At 49.8% G+C, this 15,177-nt stretch overlaps 3 protein-coding genes across 3 annotated transcripts; 1 reads left to right on the forward strand and 2 right to left on the reverse strand.

Annotated features, from left to right (window-relative positions):
* Window positions 1–2,367: 2,367 nt before the first annotated feature.
* BDR25DRAFT_64444 (uncharacterized protein) lies at window positions 2,368–3,224 on the reverse strand. Its single transcript, XM_033698864.1, has 2 exons — window positions 2,862–3,224; window positions 2,368–2,806 (listed from the first exon to the last, which is right to left on the reverse strand). The coding sequence occupies exons 1-2, from the start codon at window positions 3,126–3,128 to the stop codon at window positions 2,531–2,533; spliced, it is 543 nt and encodes a 180-aa protein (XP_033553051.1). The 5' UTR covers window positions 3,129–3,224; the 3' UTR covers window positions 2,368–2,530.
* An 885-nt stretch (window positions 3,225–4,109) lies between these two features.
* On the reverse strand, window positions 4,110–10,805 carry BDR25DRAFT_331118 (uncharacterized protein; the record flags this gene model as incomplete). The annotated part of the gene is made up of 4 exons (XM_033692602.1): window positions 4,110–5,887; window positions 5,937–7,471; window positions 7,519–9,025; window positions 9,065–10,805. 4 exons carry the CDS (start codon window positions 10,803–10,805, stop codon window positions 4,110–4,112), a joined length of 6,561 nt encoding a protein of 2,186 aa, XP_033553052.1.
* Window positions 10,806–11,500: 695 nt separating this feature from the next.
* On the forward strand, window positions 11,501–15,148 carry BDR25DRAFT_277212 (acetyl-CoA synthetase-like protein; the record flags this gene model as incomplete). The annotated part of the gene is made up of 1 exon (XM_033687602.1): window positions 11,501–15,148. One exon carries the CDS (start codon window positions 11,501–11,503, stop codon window positions 15,146–15,148), a length of 3,648 nt encoding a protein of 1,215 aa, XP_033553053.1.
* Window positions 15,149–15,177: the final 29 nt, after the last annotated feature.

The raw sequence follows: 15,177 nt of genomic DNA on the forward strand, positions 1-15,177 counted from the left end.
ATGCGAGCACAATGTTTAGGCAGGATCCTACATGTTTATGAGTAGCTATAGCACACGACTTCTATAGAACTATGGTAAAGATTAACGTGTGTGCAGATTTCGAGTTGCCTCCTTATATTTCTTTGCACGATGGGTTTCTCGCCACGTAAGGAGGGCCGTTACCTTCCTCACATTGCACTCCCAATCAAGACAACCCGGAAAAGCAAGCCCTACCGTGTACCCTTACCCAATCACGATCTTTGGGAAAGCTCGTCATCTGATATGTGCATACATTAGCTTCACACACCCTGCAGAAGCCTGAGACCCTGGATCTTTATCAACCCCACCACCCCGCTCCCAGCTAGCGTTCAGCCTACGGATAATCAACTTCACCTCACAACAAGACAGCAAAGCAACAGCCACTACACCAATCCATACCATTCTCGGAGCGATCGAAGAGACCAGCTAAAATGCAGTCCACCATCGTCCTCGTCGACAACCACGAAAACAGCTGCCCAAAGTGCGGTGCTAGCATCACCGACGGGTCCAAGACTTGCTCATCTTGTGGTAGCGTAAGTGGAGGCTTTTGCTCTTGCTAGGTGGCCTTCATGACTGATGTGGTATCAGACCTGCCCTGTCTAAGCCCCTTCGAATTCCATTGGCATAGAGTGAGGCTGGAGATGGAGATGGACATAATTTGCATGCTTCAATACATCATTAGGGAAGATAGCATGAGATATGGTGTGGCAGTCTGATATCGGATTGAGAGGTTAGGCATAGGATGAGCTTTGGATTGGGTAGTCTATATTAAGTAGGATCCTCACCTTTTGAACTTGAACATGTATGCTTTGATGTCGTCTTCCCGTGCCACGTCTGGCAAGCCTTCCTTCCAGAAATGTAGCAAACCCTCAAATAATCCTTGAACTTTTCAAGAAAAGAGCCGGCGGCCTGCAGCCGGTTTTTTAACACCTATCTGCCTAACACTCGGAGAATCGAACTTCCTCCACATCTCGCACAAGCACACTGGGCGATGCAACATGCGAGTTGGCCTAATCCAGCCTTATACTTATCCCTCGGAGATGATTGATTCACCGAAGGACTAAGCTATCGGACTGCAGAGTTTGTTTCATATTGTGTCATGTTGTGTAAAATCGTGGCTGAGCCTTAGCGCGAGGCGGGAAATAACGTTGCAAATCATTCCATTGACAGACTACCAGAGTGGAGAGATACTGGTTAAACTGCCGCCGTCGCGGAGCTAAGTATGCACTAAACTCTTAGCGCAAGTCGCCTGATTATAGTGGCCTCTTGATCTCTGCCTGAAATTCCCTCCCGTCCTGCACCCGCACCCTCGCTTCTGCGCTCCGAGTCCCGTGACTAACACTCCCGCACGTGGATATTGACTTTTGTCGGTATCATAGGAAAACTCTCCTCTTCGCTGTTGATAGCTCGAACGGAATGAATCGTTTCGAAAACTAACCCGAACTTCTCGTTACCTGTGTGGCATTCTACCCACGCCTGGTGAAGGTGAGCGCTACATCACCAAGCTGGAGAACAAAGCTAATGATCTGGAAGCTCGCATCCTTCGAATGAATCTTGCATCTGGCAGCAAATGATTCCCACCCGTAACAGCTAGCAATAAGGAGATTGTCGAAATCGTAGCTGCTGCAGGCAGCACCCTTAGTTTGATGAAGTTAGCCTGTTACTGCGAGTTAGTAGTTGTACGGAGAGAAAACACGAGAGCGCCTAAAGCTAGGAAACCTTACAATTATATCCGCGAGGTAAACACCCCATTTAAGAGATAAGGCCAGTCATGATGATGCCTTGAAGCGCATCAACCTATATGGCGGCAATACCAATGAGATCCATTGCCAGGCCGAAGCTACCGGTAACGACAGCATACTTCAATACCACAAGAGGACCAGTTTCGATTTTCGCTACTGGTCTTTGGTCAAGGTGACGACGAGGCCGAAGACAACAGCAGCGAAGACGATTTATACGCCACAGATAACAAGGAAACTAGTGCCCAGAAACCGCCTATTGGGAGGTGAAGGTTCTTTTATACCTAGCTAAGTGTAGCACTTGCAGGATGAAGCACGGGTTAGTAAAAACCCTTCAATGGGAACTGTTGTCAAGGACGTGGGGAAACCCTTTGGTGAGGAAGCACGCGACGGATATATTGTAATTTGGGTAACTTTCAATACTGTGTGCGCTTCGAAACCTAACATCCTCCATATGGGAGCTCGTGGATTGGGGAGTTAAACGAAACGAATGGTTTGATGAAGGAAAGTTACAGCTCCACCATTAGACTATTGAGGTTAAAATGACGTCGCATCAAGGGGATAGGTATGCCTAGAAACGTCTCTTGCACCGCTCGATAGATTTAATGCCACCCCCCAAGCTCATATTCATTAGCGTTGTGAAACCTCATTCCTCATACTATTCCCTCAAATTTGTCTTTTACACTCCCTCCACCGTAGGCCCTTCTCTTAATGTCAGCAAAAGTGCTCATAACCCACTCGCAGACCCCTTCCAACCTTCACCATCCGCGTGATCACTTCTTCTTGAGCTGGATAAAAAGCATAGCGACACAGGCAGCCATAAGAAGAACGGACATGAACATGAAAGCTGCATCTGCTTCACTCTGTTTGCATCGCGCATTCAACGTCCCTGCTCTATACGTATAATCATCGTTCTCCGTGTACCCGCAGAGAGTGCGGCCTTCAGCTTTCTCACAGCCTCCATTGAGCAAATTGTTGCCGGTCATCTTCTTTCGAGTGGCAAAATCTGATTTGGCACAATTGATGCCGCGAAGCTTGTACGCAATGATCTGTTCTGCTGCATCAGTGATATACAAGAACTAAAGAAAAGAAAAGGCTACTTACAACTCCGCCGGCGAGATAGAAGAAGGCGACAGCGCAATCAATGCCTGCCATGAGAACGGTTTGAAGAATCTCGACCCAATTCGATGCTACACCAATGCATGCGCAGACAAGGCCGAATGCCCCAGTAAAGATCGCGTACGGGATCGTGGATGGGAGCTGATCCTTGACCACCTGGCCTTTGAGGAGACCAGCGGAGAGACCAAGGATGATAATTGCAAAGAGCGCCTGGCAGCCTCGAAGGGCTAGACTGATAATTGTACTCGCCATGATGTTTGAAGGTGTGTTGGGTGACGGTTCGAAGGCGAGAATGCAAATGGGGTGTGCGTTGATGTTGAGAGCTCTGGTGAGGGCTCAAATATTCGAGACGGAAGGACGACACACTTGAGTTTTCTCTTCGCCGGGATGGTGTATTAATATATGAAGAGACGTCCAACTTTTTCTTGAATCACGTGTTGTAGCCTAGCGATACCTAGGCATACGGGACCTTTGGAAGCGAAGTGGCTCTGCAGTTAGTCGCAACCTAAAGTCTTCAGAGCAATGAAAATACTGGGATAGAAAGAGAAAAAGAACAAGTCTCAAGCACCAGGGCCATGGCGGATATTTCAAGCAATCCTTCCTCTCCATTGCCGCCAGGCCTCCTACCGTGCCACCCTCAGCACAAGAACCTGACCCCAAGCTCTCTGGATCCATCGTGCCATCTGGGCGCAGTCACAGCCGTGCACCAGTCACGGATCCTCTTGCAACCTCGTTTGAAGGATTCCCTTCGTAGCTGTTGCCTTGCAGATCCCTCCACTGACAGCTAATCGAATTAATGAGGAGAATAGAGTTTCACCGGTATATGGCAGGGCTGATACCCTTCACAACGTGCATGCCTAGACCAGACGGATGGCGGATGCGACATGGAGACCTTGAAACACTTCTGTCACCTTTCGGAAAAAGTGGTTATTGAGCAGGTGATGGGGGCGAAGGATGGGGCAATACGACTGGTTTTAGATTGCATTCGCTTGGCAACAGGGGGGCTGAGTCACCAATGCTCTCTCTGAACGTCCATGCGATTGGCCAAGAATCCTTCAAAATGAGCTGGTTGGCAGGAGAAAGAGACTTCACCAAAGTATCCCAGGTGTGCCAGGTACCCGTGTCATGCGAGAGCAATTCTGACTGGCCTCGGCATTGGGTTTGTCTTTGAACTGTGAAAACAAGCATTCGTCTACGGAGCTTCCTCGGAAAGTTCTTGATACTGTAGCGTAGCTACTCCAAATACACTGGAATACCATACACCACTGCCGCCGCCCCATTCAGATACCTTAAGAAACATGCGTCCCTCGCCTCTCTCACAGCCTCATCTAAGCCCACGCCTCTACGCCTCTCCTTCCTATTGACTCCCATTTCATCCTTATCTTCACAAGGAGGGTCACGGGCCTTCCTCCCTCTCCTCACTGTCTGTGCACCTCTGGCATTTTCTACCTCTGCAACAAGCTGGGCAACTTTCCCTTTGCCCTTTGATTTTTTCTTAGCCTTGGGTTCCGCATCGTCTTTAGTTTCCGGCCACAGGCCCCATAGCTCTGCAGCTTTAACGGCAAATCTATCACAGTCCTTATCCGTGACATCCCAGAGCATGCCTAACACAGCAGGCGCACCCGCAGTAAGATACGAGGCCAGCATTCCTGATGGCTCATAGAATCCATTCTCGGTAAGATGCACCGAGGAACATCCAAAGAGGAACGTAGTAGCGCATCCACGTTTTTTCTTATCTCCGATTTGGCGTCCTGCATATAGCCTTCTCACAGATTTTGACCGTACAAACTGTGCACCGCTGCCATGGCCAAAGTAAAGCACGAGTTCCTTTGCTTTCAGCGAGCTCTCGAACTCCTTTTCAGTTGGGGCGCGATCGGTGATGTGGGTCCATGGTCCCTCCATATTCTCTAATCGTGGCTTAAGAGTCTTCGAAGTATGGCTCAAATCTCCAGATGGATTGAGAATACTTGTTCCTCCAGCACTCGCCGGGATGTAGTGGCCTGGGCGATCATCCCGCGCATTATCTGATGATCTTGCGGCGAGAATTCGTTCACGAAGAGCGGCCAATGAGGGAAGTCGAGAGATGGCGATTGACTGAAGACAAGGCATAGACTCCCATGGGAATCTGTGCAAATTCTTGTCCAGGATAAGGATAGTGTGCGCCGGTTCCGCGCAAGGGCCTTGCAAAGCGCTATGGTAGGCGCGGAGTGCGTCGAGTGTTTCGACCACTATAGCGTCAAAGTCGATCTCGTCGTAAGCGTTGCTTTCTCCGTTGAATTGTAGAATGTCAACCACAAAGTAGATGAGATCCATCAAAGCCTCGTCTAGATCGAGCTCGTCGTTTGTCGCATCACCAAGTCCAACAAATAATTCCAATACTCTTGTATCCAACACTGTCCTCTTTTGCTGGGACTTTCCTCGTCGCGAAGGTAAATACTGATTCAAGATGGTCTCGAAGGACTTGCGGAAACGTGCGAGCAAAGTCGGCTGGCGAGCGTGCTGTGAGAAGATTCCCTTGAAGCCCCCAAGCCAAATATTTTCAATGTTTAGAAGCAATTCGCGCAGCCTCATGTCCAAGGCTTCACGTTCATCCCACCATTGTGCTCTTGCTTCTCTGGAGGTCATGTCCTTTGCATTCCGAGTGCTAAAATCACTAAGCTCGATGATTTCGTTAAAGTCTTTCCTGCCGTCTTCAAAGCTAAATTCTTCTTCGTCCATATCGCGTGATGTATGACGACTCATCGGCAATCTGAGGACGAATGGCGATTGGCCGGATTGGTATCGCGTAATGTAAAGTTCATCGTGAGCATCGTTAAGAGCAAGCGATACAGTTGTCCACGATTCGGGGATAATGTCGATGTAATCCTTCTGGAAATCCGCCACAGAAGACGCCGAAGATCCTTCGCATGAGCCCAATTCAGGCCATTTTAGGAATTCTTCACGAGAGAGGCTTTCCTGTTCGACTTCGATTGATTCTTGGCACAGTTTTAATGCTTGATCTTTTGGAAGTTCTATTGATGATTAGTACATGGCTGGAAACTACAATGGCTTTTAACGTACCGTTCATATAAGCAACATAGAGGGGATGAAGGGACCCTCGCAGGTCTCCGCAAGAAGCAGCAGATAAGAGAACTGTGACATGCCCCAAGGCGTTCGACACCTGCTGGAAGTTGGAATTTGTCCCCATTTTGGAGCACAGGGCATGTGCTTCCACAAGGGAGTCACGCGCTTGACGAAGCGTTGCGATAAAATCTTCTTTGTTGGCCTTCTTCCCTTTACCGCTCATGGTCGATGCAGAGATCACCCTATTTGCGCGTTTGGCTACAGCTGCTTCCACAGACTTGCGATCCGTCTGGCTGACTGCAGGGAAGGCAATGGTCGACTCTGGTAGTGTATTGAACGTGAAGTTTTTGGCAAGTTCCTTTATACTCTGCGAGAGCAGCGCCTTCGCAGTGACGAAAAGGTGGAGGAAATCCCGCTCGCCACTCTCAATACGTTGTGCCCAGTCTAAGAGTTCGATGGCTTTCGGCGAATCCTCCTGTAGAACATATGCGAGTGCTTTCCGACGTGCTACTTCTGCTTGGAGAGAGTTGAGAACAGAGCATACGTCAGCAATGCTGGCAGGCTGTGAAGTTGACTGCTGGATGGGATTTCGCACTGCCTTTGGGGGGGCCTTTGGAGCCACCTTTGGAGCCGCCTTGGGTGTTGGATTGCGGGCTCTTGTTCTTGTCACTCGTGATTTGTCTTTCTCGAGGGGACCATCCAAGGATACTGCTGACATTTGCTGGGCTAAAGAATCAGCAGCGGATGGAAATGCGTCCAAGGACCTGATGAAGTGGCCTCCGGTAAGATCCTTCAATAAACGTTCCAGTGTTTCGTAAACAGCCAACTCTTCCTTGCCCTTCTTATTCGCATGGTGTATTCTCGCGATTGCCAAACAGTGCCGAACTATCGACAAGTGTTTGTGGCATTTGGGTAGATCGACTTTGTCTAAAACATCTTGAGCCTTGTCTGGTCTGTCACCTTGAGCCCAGTATTCGGCGCGATGGCTGCAGTTCTCGACAAGAAGGAATCGGGAATGAGTGGCGGAAGCAATCTTCTCCGCTTGTTCTGCAGCGTACAAGGCTTCTTGAAGGAGCCCTTGATGCGAGTAAATCAGTGATTGCAGCATCAAGCCACGATATAGCGGAGGCACAACAGGCCAAAACTCTGGTCCATTCAATGTGTCATGGGTGATAGACATGACAAGGGACACCCCCTTCTCGTTGCGGATGGAACTTAACGTGTCAAATGTGCCGTTGCCTGCACCTTCCCCATCTGTTTCGCTGCCCTCGGATTGTGCTACTTTTCTACAGTTAGACTTATTCTCCAAGCAGGCCCATATCCGTCGGTTGAGTGCCACACATCGCTTTGCATATCTTGAAGCTTCCTTGAAGGATCCGGCGTTAATGGCAAGAAGCGAATGGACATAACAAGCATCAGCCAAGATTTTGTTGAACCGTACCCTCCCTGATAATGTGGTTGACGCTTTCGTAAGCTCCATGAACTGAGCATCGTCAAGCGCAACCGTTTTTGCAGATGAGAGAGTACCTTGGCTGCCTCACGTTAGCAATATTGCATTTGCTCGGAAAGATTTTCTTACCATTTCGTCAAATTGCCAATTTTGAGGAGGTACTCCGCGTAGGCCAAATGCCACTGTAACCTTGCTTCTGTAGAGGTATTCGTGCTGGATATCACGCTCTCAGCTTTTGCAAAAGCCAACCCAGCCTTCTCAGAATAGCCAAGTCGGAGCAGGTGGAGGCCGAGAGCGCAAAGGTTTGATACGAGACGCGATGTATCTGGGTTCTTTTCGAGTTCCATTATCTTCACAAGAAGGCGGAGTGCCGGAATGCAGATATTGTCCTCCCCTTTCGCCGCCAAGTAATCAGCAACTGCTTGCATCTGCTGCAGCCAGGGCTCAGAGTCGTCAATCCAATCAGTGAGATCCTTCCACGACGACACCGAGTCGATCATAGATTGCCATGTAAAGAGGCATTCTTGCATGATGACTATGGAAGGCAGTCCGTCTCGCATAGTCGACTTCAGCTTCAGGAAGGCTTTCAGATGGTCCCCATATCTTGACAAGCCCTGATCCTGAGAATTCTGGAAAGACTCAGCTCCCGGCACCGTGTTAATATGCAACATCCCTTGTGGTAGAATACCCGGATGAATCTCTGCTATCTGCAGAAGTATTACAAATACTCTTTGGCGCCGAATGGGGAAGGTTGCTTCTGTGTAGAGCTCAAGCAAGCACTCACTCATAATCTGCAGAGAGGCATTGAGAGTTGAGTTCCATGGTCGGTTCCTGGCAAGCGCTTTGGGAAACAGATTCAGTTGCCATTCTAACAGGATTCCTCTCTCAGCGATAGGAAGGGTGGAGTCATCGAAGAAAGCCAGCTCGTTGGTACGGAGCACTCCATACTTGAGGAAAGACCGATGGTACATTTTCAAAACTCTCCCTAGGGTGTTGGCCGTTCCTTTCATATCGAAGACGTTCCTAATAGGATGATTCAACGCCAGTTCAGCCGCTGTCTGCAACACCCCACTATCAAGCAAATTCTTGATCGATAGATAAAAGGCGTTGCGGGAGTCTTCGCCTCGATCAATCGAGTCTAGAGTGTCACCGAGCTTTTCCGTTTTCATGGCTAGAAGACCAGATTGCCGCTCGGGTTTCGGCCGTGACTGAAGGAGTTCGACGGAACGCTGCATCGCTTTGATCAAGGAACTCGGACTACTGTTTGCCTTTCTCAGCTGCAGGTACAGTGCCCAGTAAGCGTTCGAGAGCTTCACCAAGGGGAAGTGAAGGTCTGTAGGAAGTATCGAGGTGCAACTCAGTTCTTCGCCCAGGGGCTCTTCGAAATGCTGCAAGATCGAAACACAGTCCTGGACAAGGTTGTCGAAAGATGTCCACCGATCGTCCGAATCCACCAAGAGTCTGGTGCAAGCGAGCACACAGTCAACGATACTCTTCATACTCTTAGCTGTCATTAGAATGCGCTCACCGTATCGAACATGAGCTTTGGTGTCCGAATTTGCTGAAGGTCTAGTCCCAACAAACCGCACAAGAAAACGAATGCTTGCAGCGACGATTCCTAACGAGTGGTTATGGGCTATGGATCCTAAGGAGCTGCTTGGAAGTGCCGAATGACCAAGCGATATTGCCCTCGATGCTATGCGTCGCAGTCCATTCACCTCCGCGAACAGGATATCTAGATCTGATGAAGACCCACTAAGGCTTCCGGAAAGAGCCTCCATGGCTTTGGTAGCGCTGTCCGCCAAACCAGGCGTTGGTACCTCTTTGATTGAGGCATCAATTGATAGTGTCGCGACTCTGACAAGTCGAGACGCCGTCCGGGCAGCCGAATCTTTTGAGTCCAGGGAGCTCGGTTCTTTCATCCAACGCAAAGCTACATCGGTCAAGCCGGCAGCCTGTGCTAAGGAGCTGAGGATTTTAGCAGCGGACTCCCCAGGAGACGCGACTTGCTGCAGTGGGATCGAGTCTTCGGTAGACTTCAAGAGGTCGACATATAGGGTTTCCGCTATCTTGTATTTCTTGAGGGCCAAAAGTTTTGAACGCCTGCTAAACGCAGTGAGACATTTTGCGAAAGGCTCCATTAACTCCTTCTTTTCATCCGAATCATGGTTGGCCAATGTCCACCAGCTTTGCCGGACCTTGAAGGCGAGATGCTGCAACCGCAGAACGATCTCAGGAGACGGCTGGAGAATATCTTTACCCTCCACCGGGTCATTGGAGCTCGAGATGCTGGGACATAAAGAAAGCACGATTTGTGAGAAGGACTCAAGTTGCCTGGTGGCCTTTGCTTGTGCACTTGGAGCCTGGGCGACATATAAGACAAGATTTGGAAGGGAAGACGGATTCGAAAGCTTCAGGAAGTCCCATAATGCCTCAATAACGCGGGGATGTCTTGTTGCCGCAATCAACCGCAAAGCATAAGTCTGGTGGCTTATGATTAGAGGCAAAGCTGGAGTCTGTTTATCAATGTCTCCAAAGTCGAGGAGCGAAGTCAGGCTTTCCTTCTCAACCGGTCCTGAAGGCTTTTTTGCATCCAATTTTCTTTGAGCAGTTTGGGCTCCTCGGCCCTCATTGTCCCACCCTAGAAACTGATCCAGCCTCTTCTTCAATATCCGCAGTTCTTTGATAGCGAGGCTATCCAAGCCGTGAGCAAGTAGCTTCCCGGCAAGTGCCAGAATACCATTCTCTAGTTGTAGCTCAGGAGCGTCTTTGCCCGTAACTTTTGCAGCCTCTGGAGTCCTCAAATATGCAAACGCTATCCTTGCACATTCTGCAGTCGCCACCAGCCCTGGTGCAGGTCCTGTTGTCAAGCATGCCGAGTATGAGGACGACCGGCGAGGTGCATACCGCTTCTGTGGTGAATTGACGACTTGGCTAACGGATCGTTCTTGGAGAGGTTTCTGAGAGTACGATGCACTTCTCACATGTGCGCCACTTCTCGGTGCAGGCTTACTCTGGCCTTCGGGGGCAGGAGTCTTCGATTTCGACGGCTTCGGGCTAACTTTGGAGGGTGGTGGGGTTTTTAGGGCGTCGGCGAGGGATTTCAGGGTTGTATTAGCAACTTCTGTTGCCAGTATGTATTTCTCTTTCGCCGCAAGAAAGTCTCCAGCCGGTTTTGCCACATCAACAGCTATGGTAGAGACTTTGGTCGCGACTCTCGTCCTGCTATTGGGTTGGACGCTGAGCAACCGAGAGCCTTTGCTTCTCAAATTTTCCTTCTGAGCCACTTCTTGGGCCTTTTCTGCCAGTATCTCTTGTAGTTCCGAAACCGTCGTTGAAGTACATGTTGTGATGGATCGGAGGCTGGTTTTGATGTTTTCGATACGGGAACGCGTAGTGTCTTTGGCTGTCGCCATCGCTCTGGGAGCAAGAAAGAGAAGTGGGAGGGCGTGTATAAAGCTTCACCAAGGCCCTAGATTATACATTATTAAGAAGACCCGGGTAGATGTTGCGTAGGAATTGTGTTGTTCATGGCTCCGTCGCGACATCGAGACACCGCAACAGTAAGCATCCTACCAAATTGAGCCTAGTGTGACCAACGTCTCCACGTGAGCAGCCACAGACACAACCTTAGAAAGCAAGCTTCAAGTGCCCATCGCGATCTACACCGCATCTCTATCCTCCCCACAATGCTCTTCACCAACTACGTCCCGGGCTGAAACAGCATGTGAACCTCTCCTTCTTGAGACCGCTTGATCACCAATCTAACTGCAGCTCTAGCCCAGATCCGTAGGCAGAAAGGGCGCACCTGCACCACATTCATCGTTGCGCCCAATGATTCCAAGGCTGTCTGGAAACATTGGCGATCAAATAACACAAGATACCACTAGGAACTTGTTAACCATGCAGTGTTCAACTAGCTGTCGCATTTCTCGGTTTCCCTTTCGATGATCATGCAACTTGGGTGGGATCGACCTCGTATTTCAACGTTGGCTGACCCATCTCCATGCAACATTCCTGCCATGGGCCTGCTCGTGAAGGTAAAAGCAAAAGCGTAAATAAAGCCTTTGCAAACCCAAGCGAATTTTACACTGCTTAAACCTGGGTTACTATGGGTCATTCTGAAGGCCCATCATCAGCGGAACTCCATGGAGAGGCTCTGGAATCCCTCCCTCATATAAAGGATCTATTTCTAGAAGCGGTTCAACAAAACCCCGACATTGAAGCAGTCGTTTCTCTACATCAGAGCCCGCTAAATCTCGCTGGAATTGATGAAGGGCACGAAGGCGCGCTACGGTGGACCTATTCTCATCTCTACCGAGGAGCAAAGCACCTAGCCTCCCGATTTGAGGCATCTGGAGTACTCAGAGGAAGCTCGATAGCATTCTTCTGCGAGAATCGTGCCGAATGGGTTCTTTTATGCTGGACTTCGGTTCTCCTAGGATGTCCATTTGCCCCTCTAGATCCTCGTCTTGCTAACAACGAGGAGGAGGTTAGTTACGTTCTCGGACAGATATCGCCTAGTGTTATTGTGACAGTAGGCGAAAAGATCCAGTCATTGCTTCAGACCAATGCGCATCTCGCCCTCAAAAAAGCATGCTTGCTATTGTCGCTGGAAAGGCAGGAGGTCCCAGCAGAGCATAATTTTCTCCCCTGGGTTTCTTTACAAGATCTCTGGGCAAATGCACGGCAGCCTAATCATCATTGGACCGGAAGTGTATTTGAGGACACCACGGTAATCGGGTTCACAAGTGGAACAACGTCGCATCCAAAGGCCTGCCCACAGTCCAGCGTTAACCTCATGACTTCCGCCGTCGCAGTTCGTCATCTGCGCAAAATTGTAATCAAGGACCGTCTTCTACAGCATCTTCCTGGTTTCGCTGCTATGGCTGTCCTCATCTCCTTAACATTTGGTATATCGGGCGCCACCATAGTTTACCCCTCTCCATCATTCAGCGCTTCGGCTTCACTAGACGCCATTGAGACTGAAAAATGCACCTACACTTTCGCGGCTCCAGCAATCGTCAAAGCTTTAGCCATGCATCCCAGTATATCCAAAAGGTCCCTTGGTTCGCTTCATATCGTCGAACTGGGGGGAGCCCCAATCTATCCAGAGATTTTAGAGCTAGCCACGTCGAGGCAGGGCTTGAATTGCGAGAGAGTGGGTTGTGGGTGGGGAATGACAGAGAGCCCCGCTCCACTTCTTGCTCAGCCTTGGGAAAGGCACATCCCATTGCCTACGGACTCTATCCCAGTGGGCAAACCCATTCCGGGTACTCGAGCAAAGATTTGTGCCCTAGACTCAAAGATACCATTGGAAAGAGGATGTGAAGGCGAACTGCATGTTGGCGGACCTCAGGTTGTGAGAGGGTATTTGAACACTAGTAATGAATCGATTTACGTAGAAAATGGGGTACGGTGGATCAAGACTGGAGATATGGCTCGCATTGACGACAATGGCAATATTCATATTATTGGCCGATATAAAGACATCATCATCCGAGGTGGGCAAAACATATCGCCGGCTAAAATTGAGAGATGTCTCGACAAAATTCATGGAGTCGAAGCGCAAGTGGTAGGCCTCTCCGACGATCTCGCTGGAGAAGTACCCATCGCAGTACTGAAATTTTCGGACGAAGAAGACCCAGATCCCAATATTACTCTACAGCAGCTTCGAAACATCGCTCTCAAGGAACTCGGGCCTTCAGAGACACCGCACGCTTACGTCACGTTGAATGAGCTTGGGCTGGAGTCCTTTCCTTCTACTCTTTCTGGGAAGATACGGAAAAGCAGTCTGGCTAAAGCTGTGGCTGATCATTTCAGCGAGATGGATAATCGTACTAATATAGCTTACAACAGAGTAACGACAAGTGATATTCTACTAGAATTGTGGTCCAAGGTTTCGGGAGTGGCAGCCAAAACAATCGATGTGAAGATATCGGTGTTCACATTCGTAGATAGCATCACCGTCATGCGTTTCTCCACCTTGGTAAAGAAGCAGCTTCAGAAGGAATTGTCTGTCGACGACGTCATTTCTCACCCTAGCATTCAGGGGCAAGCAATTCTTCTCGACACTCGCCCAATTCAACACACAACCGGATCACTCAATGGTCGTCAAGGACCCCCGGAAGCAAATGATATGGCACACTGCCAAGATGATCCAGAGAAGGCCTCCCTCACTAAGAACCTTGCCAGCCCTTTCCTGAAAAAACTCGGGCTATCTTGGACCGATGTTGAAGATGTTTTCCCCGCTCCGGATACAAGTTTCATATACTTGAACCGGCAGCGACCACAGACGTGGAATCAGCGAGTTATCTACCTTGCTCCTATTACCGCTGTACAAACTCTCACCAAAGCCTGGCAAGATATTTTAATCCACCACCCCATGTTCCGAACTCTAGCGATACCCACGAACCCAGAGCCAAGCCTCTGTGGCTTGAAACATCTCTTCATCGTCCTCCGTCCAAGCAGTGCATTCTGGAGCTGCTCAACCACCACAGGACTAGAAGTTAACAGTCCAGAGGACCTCCGTACCGCGTATCTCAACGAATGGTCTGACACTCTCAATGGCCCCCTCATCCGGATAGCCTTCGTCAAAATCAAAAGCACAACTTCCTCAGCCTTCATTCTAGTTGGTAACCACGCAGCCTACGACAACCTTTCCATGGACATGCTTCTTGAAGATCTAAAGACAGCATTAGCCCACAATCTAACCCTCGATAACATCCTCCAGGCTCCAGGCCACATCCCCTTCAAGCAATTCGCGGACACGTATTTCTACTACCGCTCTGCTCGCCCGGCAATCGAAGCAGCAACATGGCACGCGACTAGGCTCTGCGGTCTCGCCTCGCAGACAGCAAGTCTATGGCCCACGTCCCGTGCTCCGGGATTCTTCAAAGGCAGTGATACCGGCTGGACATATGGAGATGGAAAACCAGGCGACCCAGCTCTCCGCACGCCCTTGGATCGGCCTGGAGACCAGCACGGCCTCGATGGCTTGACTCGTACAGCCCGCGTTAAGACTCTGCGGGATATGCAGACAGAGTACGGTATCCAGCCGCATATCATTCTTAAAGTTGCTGTGGCGTTGTTCAACATGTCACAAACGTGTACTTCCACCGCGGTGTTTGCGAACGTTGAAGCAGGACGGAAGTGGCCGGCTAGCTCTCCCCCTCCCACTCCCGGAAAAGAACTCGCAAATCCGTTGGATATCGCGGGCCCGATGTTCCAAGTCGTTCTTAATAGAATCACTTTGAACGGCAAGGAAAGCGTTATAGGCCTGCTGAATCGCGTGCAATCAGAACAACGCCTTCTAACGCAACATTCTCAAGCCCCGTTATTCCTCATACATGAACTCCTCGGTGAAAGGGATGCAGAGACCATGAATGACGCTCTCTCGAGACAAGGCTACAATTGGGCCCCCGGGATCCAATCTTCCTCGCACAACCGCAGAAGCTTTTTAGAGGGAAAAGCTAACGGAGATAGTGACTACGAAATCTTAGTCAAATTCAATAGACGCGCCTACGACGACATCGGGCTAGCCTGGACATGTGGGTTGCTAGGCCCAGAGACATTGTATGTCAATGGGAGCTATGATGACTGCCAGTTAAGCAAGAAAGAGGTGTTTGATGCGGTGGGCAAAGTGTTGAGTGCGGGTGTGTGGTTGGCGGATCCGAGAAACGCGGAGAAGGGTGTGGGTGAGTGCTGCTTTGAGGGAAACGGTATGGAGATCAGTGGATTAGTTAAGAGTCTTGAGTAGATCAAACCTGTCCAAGATTAATATCCAAG

Source organism: Lindgomyces ingoldianus (genome assembly GCF_010093535.1).
Source record: "Lindgomyces ingoldianus strain ATCC 200398 unplaced genomic scaffold BDR25scaffold_3, whole genome shotgun sequence".
NCBI lineage: Eukaryota > Fungi > Ascomycota > Dothideomycetes > Pleosporales > Lindgomycetaceae > Lindgomyces > Lindgomyces ingoldianus.

Excerpts from the sequence above, each read along its gene's own strand:
- BDR25DRAFT_64444 (XM_033698864.1), bottom strand. The coding sequence starts at position 3,128 with ATGGCGAGTACAATTATCAGTCTAGCCCTTCGAGGCTGCCAGGCGCTC. Across the intron at positions 2,807-2,861 it reads TCTATCTCGCCGGCGGAGTT|ATCATTGCGTACAAGCTTCG; the intron begins GTAAGTAGCCTT and ends GCAGCAGAACAG.